Source organism: Urtica dioica, chromosome 7 (genome assembly GCF_054948205.1).
Source record: "Urtica dioica subsp. dioica isolate 48M chromosome 7, U.dioica_male_clone48M_v1_H2, whole genome shotgun sequence".
NCBI classification, from domain to species: Eukaryota; Viridiplantae; Streptophyta; class Magnoliopsida; order Rosales; family Urticaceae; genus Urtica; species Urtica dioica.
The window spans coordinates 36,325,758-36,332,553 of record NC_142762.1 but is presented as its reverse complement, the minus strand read 5'-3'; the positions used below and the strand labels follow the sequence as shown (position 1 = coordinate 36,332,553).

Here is a 6,796-nt window from a genome sequence, read left to right as displayed (position 1 = left end):
TTGCTGGAGGTCGAGCCTGCCTGGATGTTGAGCTCGCCTGGGGGGTCTAGCTCGCCTGGTGGTCGGGCTCGCCTGGAGGTTGAGCTTGGCTGGAGGTCGAGCCTGCGTGGAGGTCGAGCTCGTCCGGAGGTCGATCCTGCCTGGAGGTTGAGCTCGCCTGGGGGATCGAGCTCGCCTGGAGGTCGGACCTGGCTTGGAGGTCGAGCCTGCCTGGAGGTCGAGCTCGCCTGGGGGATCGAGGTCGCCTGGGGGTCGAGCTCGCCTGGAGGTCGACCCTGCTGGAGGTCGAGCCTGCCTGGTGTGAGACTCGACTTTTGTGCACGTCAGCTTCTGTAAAAATTTCCTCTTATAAATAAATAAAGGAAATCTTCTTCTCTCTCCGTGTTGAATGAATTATAAGAATTCACAATAAGGAAATGGTGAGTTTTGATAATCCGCATATAAGGAAAGAGATTTTTGAAAGCATGAATGTTGGAATAAAGTTAAGTGCTTGAGAACGAACGAGAAAATTCTCGATTTGAATCATATAATTATAATCCATCCGGTTATGGATTTAATTAAATAATTATATGAAAATGAACAAATTTTTCAGGACTTCATTGCAACTGAAGGAAAAATGTTTGGGAGTTTGTTTGCGTAGCCATCAAGGCTATGACATTGTCACAACAACTCATCAGCATAGGGAAAAAAAATGGAATAAGAAAAGGGAATTCTTATCCCGGACTTTTTTTTTAAACAACTCTAATGCATACACGGCCAAGAGAAGTTAAGCAAAGAAACTTCTAGGCCTCATCTCATTTACACGTGGAAAGGATATAACCCACAAAAGGAAAGGAAAATCCTCACTTATCCTCATTCTTCATTCAACAACCATCACGAGCAACAAAAAAAAAAAAAGAGAGTCCAGAAAAGTTACGCTCAGGAAGAAAGAGCGACAAGGAAAAAAAAAAAGAAAAAAAAACCCCGACCACCCAAGTCTTTCTCTCGGCCGCTCAGCCCCATCACCACCCTCACTCATCTTCGTTCTTCTTCTCCTTCCTTCGTCCTCTCCTCTTCCTCGCGCGCGCCATCAAGATCGAGCGCCGCCGTGCGCGACCGCCGCTGAGCGCGCCGCCGACGAAGAGACACCGGAGAACAAGTGGAAGAGCACCGGAGAGTTCAATTCCTCCAGAAACGAGGTGAAATTCCTTTTACCCAAATTGAATTCAAGTTAGGGTTTATAAGGATTGATTTGGGGATTTCGAGTTTGATGATGATTTTTGAGGAATTGAGGGTGATAAGTTGTTGGTTGAACTTGATTCTCGATGTTGAAACTTTGATTTGGAGGTTTGAGTTTGAAATCGTTTGGTTGGGTTTTGTTGTTTGGCCGTGTGATTTACTTGGCCGTGTGTTTGATTTCTGTTATGGCCGTTTGAGTATTTCAGATTTGGAATGGATTTTCAATTGATATTATCTGAGGCCATGATGATGATTTGTGATGAATTTGAAATCGTTTGGTTTGAAATGTGATTTTGGCCGTGAGTTGATGTTGGCCGTGAGCTTGGTTTGGTTGATTTTTGACTGTGTGGTTACAACCGTGTGACTTGTTTTGGTATTGATAAGAATTGGAATTAAGAATGTTGACTCGTTATCGGATTTCCCGACTTGATTACAGATTCAGACGGACGAGCGGGAACCGACAGAGTCGAAGGCAACGAAGCCGGAATTTGGAATTTCCAAGAAAAGAGTTATCGTAGTTAAAGCTCGATAAACTCGTGAGTTTTTTAAATCGCTTAGTGCGTTTAAATACTCTTGGATTTGATTGTGGAATGTATTCTTGTATTTAAATAAATAATTTATGATTATTTATTTAACAACGTTTAAGAATTTGATTTGATTCGCTTTGGAATTCTCGGTTACTTTTTATTCGGATCAATTTATTTGAGACTCATAAGCATGTTATTGGATTTTATTTCGTATGATTCTCGATGCGAACATACGCGAGTCTTGAATAAGTTTGATTTCCGAAAAAACCGGAGAATAATAAATTAAATTCTCGAATTCCGAACCGACTCGAATTCAATCCCGACGACGACCATTATCTTTTCAAGTAGTTCGATAACTAACGAAGTTTCAATTTCGGATTCTAGTTCTCTCGACGCTCCAGGACGTGCTAAAGGTCTCGGGAAGCGTGTAAAGCAAAGTGTCCTCCGGAATTCATCGAGTTCTCTGACGAACTATTCCGGGTAAGTGGGATTTAAGTTTGAGGCGCCAAAAAGGGGAATGGTGCCTAGTAGAATAATTGTTTATGTTTCTTCGTTTAATCCTAAAACAAAGAGAAACCGTCAGTTAGACAAGATGACCGAATAAGGCTTCGGCCACTAACTAATAAGATAATAAAATGATAGGGTTAAACGGTTAGCGGGTTAAGAACCTTGAAGCCTTTAAAGTTATGTTGAGCTTCTGCTATAGGTTTTACCCCTTCGTCCTGATGAGAGGACAACAGGAGGAGGAAAGACGGTGTCCTCCGGATTCAATCCCGAGAGGAACTGTTCTAGGAGAAGGTCCAGCCTCACAGCTGTCGACAACTCCTTGTAAAATACTTAAAGAGCCATACAGTGAAATTAATAACGTTAATGATGGGCTTTATCCCGATAAGATCTCCTCCTGTAATAAGATAGACAGGTAGGCTGTAGACAGCTCCTGTAAAACATAACGAACTCTTGTCGGCAATGTAGCGAGTGGCATTCCCGAAGGCCCTTTAATGGGAAGTCGATGGGTGGCTTCAGGTAAGTCGATGGGTGGCTTACCTGTCCTGAAGGAAATATGAACCCTGGATCGACCAGGGATTGGTGAGGGTTTGATTCCCTCTACCAAACGCGCGCTAAGGCCCTCCTACATGTGCTAGTGGATCCCAGACGTTAAAACTTCGGCCTTCTGAGGGTTAGGCTCAAGTTCTCAGAATGGTTTACTCATCTCTCATGAACGGCTGCGGACTGAAGTGTTGATTGGCCAGTCCACTGATGTAAGGCGCCGGTATGAGCGAGATGGATGAGTTTCTAGGAAGACGGTTGTTAGCCGGATTCCTATATGATTATGTGTTTGATTGTTTTAGAACGGGGTTCTAAAACTGAATATGTCTATGTTGATTGAATGATATTTTTGTTATCCTGATTGTATGATGGAACTTCTTTATTCTTCTGAATCTATCACCTGCTGTCATCTGCATTTTATCATCTGCAACCATGCATCTCATGTAGTGCTAGGTTAGATATCCTGCTTACTGAGTCGGTGTGACTCACCCCTTAAATCCCTCTCCTTGTAGATAAAGGAAAAGCTCAGGCGAAGCAGGAGTGCTAGTCAAGGTAGATCTCATGACGACCTGTGGCATAGAAAATGTCTTTTTGGGAAATGGGTATCAGGTTTTTGAAAACCGAGCTTATATGCTCGTGAAAGTTTTATATAGCTTTGAAAGAACTTTTATTATATCATAACGTTTAGATAATCGGCCCGAACCTCTTTTTACGTTTTGAAACTCGGTTAGCACGATTATGGGCCTGTGCTTATGGATAGCAAGCTAGGGTAGTCCGCATTTTTGTAACTCTTCTAAAAGCGAAAAATTTTACCAGTTTTTAGCGGACTAGCTCTAGGAACCCTTGTTATTCCTTATATGTAAATTAATTTTATTTCCGCTATTTGTTTAATAAACGTTTTGTAAATGACGTTTGAAAATGTTTTATGTTCATTTCATTTGAAAACATAAATGGTTTATGATAATGTTATGGGAAAGGTCGCGTTCCGAGGACGACGGGTGTCCTGCGGGTCGTGACACCTGGATGTTGAGCTCGCCTGGGGGGTCTAGCTCGCCTGGTGGTCGGGCTCGCCTGGAGGTTGAGCTCATCAGGAGGTCGAGCTCGCATGGGGGTTGAATGGGGGGTGTGACCGTGCTCTTCGTGAGCTGCTTACGTACCCGCTTTGCGGGATCAGGTCATGACGTAGTTCAGGGCCAGATGTGTTTGCTATGTGAGTGGATTATTAGATTTTTGTTTTTGTTCCTCCCGTCGAGAGGTGGCTCTCGGTCTTTGTTTGTGATCCGGGATAATTTTGAAGTTGGGAGAGTATTTGGCTCGAGAATTCTGGGGTTGAAAGAAAAACTGAAAGTTCAGAGGATTATTTAGTCTCCGATACTTGACAAACAGTCTCGGATGAGTATCCGAGATTGATTTTCAGTCTCCTAGGCTAGTCTCGGATACCTAGTGGCGAATGCTACTATCAAGGACTAAAAGTCAATCTCGGATACCCCGCAATATTCATGACAAATAACTAGTCTTAGATACTACATTTTTCAGTCCTTAATAAGGTCAGTTGAGAACTCGTATTTAGTCACAAATAAGTCTTTTTAAGACTGACTGTTAGTCCCGGATAACACGATTATTAGTCTCGGATAACGTGACTGATTGTTAGTCTCGAATAATGTGACTGATTATTAGTCTTTTAAAATGGATTTTTAGTCTCGGATAAACTAATTTACGAACTGATTTTTAGTCTCAGATTTCGTAATTTAGGGACCGATGTTTAGTCACTATTCCATTTCTTGCTATGTCTTTGATGTAGAGCTTTCGATATTGATTTGCAGTCTCCAATACAGTGGCATCTGTGACTTTTTATTTAGTCTCGTCATGGTGCTTTGGAGACTAATTTTTAGCTCTAAATATAATGCTTCTAAGACAAGCATTTATGTATACAAGAGTAATTTTTCAGTTTCTAAAAAAATCAGAGTACATAAAGAATCTAAAATAAGCTTCCTCGTAATAGCTTTCGTAGCTACATGCTGATCGTATCTATGAACTCAATATAACTCCAGTCAATTTCTTCTTTTGTATATTCTTCTTGTTCCATCTTAAAAACATGCTGTCAAACAGTACACGATTCGTAAGTTGATTCGTTTCAATATACAGAAAAACAAAGCACTGCAGATCTCAATCCAACCTGGTTAAAATGCTGCTGTAGTTTTTCATTGGTCAAATTGATGCAAAATTGTTCAAAGCTGCAGAGTAAAACAAATTCACAAATATAAGCATCAGGAAAATGAAAACTTAAAATACACACCATCATTATTACCAACGTAATGAATCAGCGGGTAACAAACCAGACAAAAAGTGAAGAGCTCTAACAAGAAATTTTATCACTCGTGTTTTATTGGCACCAAATGAAACAAACAAGGACCCTATTTTTATTTATCAAGGAGGTTCACATTAAAGATGTTTTTATGGGTCACACTTCCAGGGAGCTATTTGGCACTAGTAAACCTAGTCCTCTAGCAATGCGTATGCTCAACATAATTGACTTAAGTCCTGCATTAGCGGTGTGGCTGTTATTAAATTTGGCAATGTATTTCATGGGAAGCTGTCAGATAAGTGCTCCTTGGGGGAATTTTATGATATGAGTCAAGTATAACTAAAGATAGGGCCATATTTGTAATCCATTTTACTTTGTTTTCTTACTTGGTAAACATTGCAGGAATTATGACCCCTAATTAAGCATTTCGTGAACATGAAATATGGAGACTGAACTCATCTCTTAACAGTATTTTAACGCCTCTAAAACCAAAAAACACTAGGCATACCAGTAAGCACCTGTTTGTCTTGAAACTCTCAAATCCATAAATATCCAGAACCCAAATCAAGTTCTTCGAATTGGGATCTTGACCGATAGAGTTATTGATCTTGTTCACAAGCCTGGGCAAACCAAATTTCAGCATTATTAAATTAAACCAATGTCACTCTTCATGGAAATTGTATTCACTTATCTGGCCTTACCAATCAAACAATTTTGTATAAACAATTTTTGCTAATGCATCTCTGCTTATATTCAAACAGATACACACACTCAAACACCCATACTGATTACAATCTTACACAGAGACACACACACATATTCAAATACACACACATAACACTCAACACGCATAATACTCACACACAAAACACACACACACACACACACACACACACACACACAACACTATCTCACACACACACACACAACTTCACACTCCCTCTCATTCTCATATACACAGAACACTCACACAAAACACAAATTAATTAACTACCAGAAAGTACAAAAAGGTAAGGATCAATATTCAACACAAGACATCATTAATGTCGAATATTGCCGATAAATATGATTGTCAAAATGAAAAAAAATAAATTAGTGCTTGAAAATGGTTACCTCTCTCTACATTGTTTCCCTATGCAACCAGGTAACGACTTGGCTATCAGGATTAAGCACTTTTTGCCATCTGTGTAGACATTGCACTTCTGATCTATCCGGAAAAAACTCAGCTGCCAAAACATATTCAAATATCAGCAACTTGTAATAAGTGAAAGCTTAGAGTTACCAAGACAATGCTCCAACTTCTCCTCAGCCATCTCTCACTATACATATAAACAGGGTTAAAACCCAGAATCACACGCAAACACAAACACACACTCAAACTCCCACACACAAACACACTCAAACTTCCACACACAAACACTCACTCTCACTCACTCAAATATCCACACAGAAACACACACGCACATTGAACACGCAAAAAAAAAAACACACACGCACAAAAACACACACGCAGAAATGTAGAGGCAGAGAAAACGTACCATGGCGTGAGGAGAGTAGACGATGCCAGAGGCGATGGTGGCGACCTGGCTATGTCTTGGTGGTGTATTGAAACCCTAGAAACCTAAGTCAATCGGAGAGAGAGAGAGAGAGAGAGAGATTTAGCATAGACGAGAAAGAAAATGAGAGAGAAAGAAAGAAA

At 40.6% G+C, this 6,796-nt stretch overlaps 1 protein-coding gene and 1 long non-coding RNA gene across 2 annotated transcripts; one reads left to right on the top strand and one right to left on the bottom strand.

Moving 5' to 3' along the window:
• Positions 1-532: 532 nt before the first annotated feature.
• Positions 533-3,666, top strand: LOC149391175 (uncharacterized). Its single transcript, XR_016300069.1, has 4 exons — positions 533-1,178; positions 1,655-1,754; positions 2,130-2,225; positions 3,305-3,666. It is a non-coding gene; the product is annotated as an uncharacterized LOC149391175 (long non-coding RNA).
• A 1,137-nt stretch (positions 3,667-4,803) lies between these two features.
• LOC149391174 (myosin-16-like) lies at positions 4,804-6,517 on the bottom strand. Its single transcript, XM_089619946.1, has 4 exons — positions 6,211-6,517; positions 5,616-5,717; positions 4,969-5,026; positions 4,804-4,890 (listed from the first exon to the last, which is right to left on the bottom strand). The coding sequence occupies exons 1-4, from the start codon at positions 6,333-6,335 to the stop codon at positions 4,804-4,806; spliced, it is 372 nt and encodes a 123-aa protein (XP_089476072.1). The 5' UTR covers positions 6,336-6,517.
• Positions 6,518-6,796: the final 279 nt, after the last annotated feature.

What these genes read in the sequence shown, in the direction of transcription:
- LOC149391174 (XM_089619946.1), bottom strand. Translation starts at nt 6,335, where the DNA reads ATGTTTTGGCAGCTGAGTTTTTTCCGGATAGATCAGAAGTGCAATGTC. An exon ending in GGGAAACAATGTAGAGAGAG is followed by an intron (nt 5,718 to 6,210) that starts GTAACCATTTTC and finishes TGGTTTGCCCAG; the next exon opens with GCTTGTGAACAAGATCAATA. An exon ending in TACAGCAGCATTTTAACCAG is followed by an intron (nt 4,891 to 4,968) that starts GTTGGATTGAGA and finishes ACTGTTTGACAG; the next exon opens with CATGTTTTTAAGATGGAACA.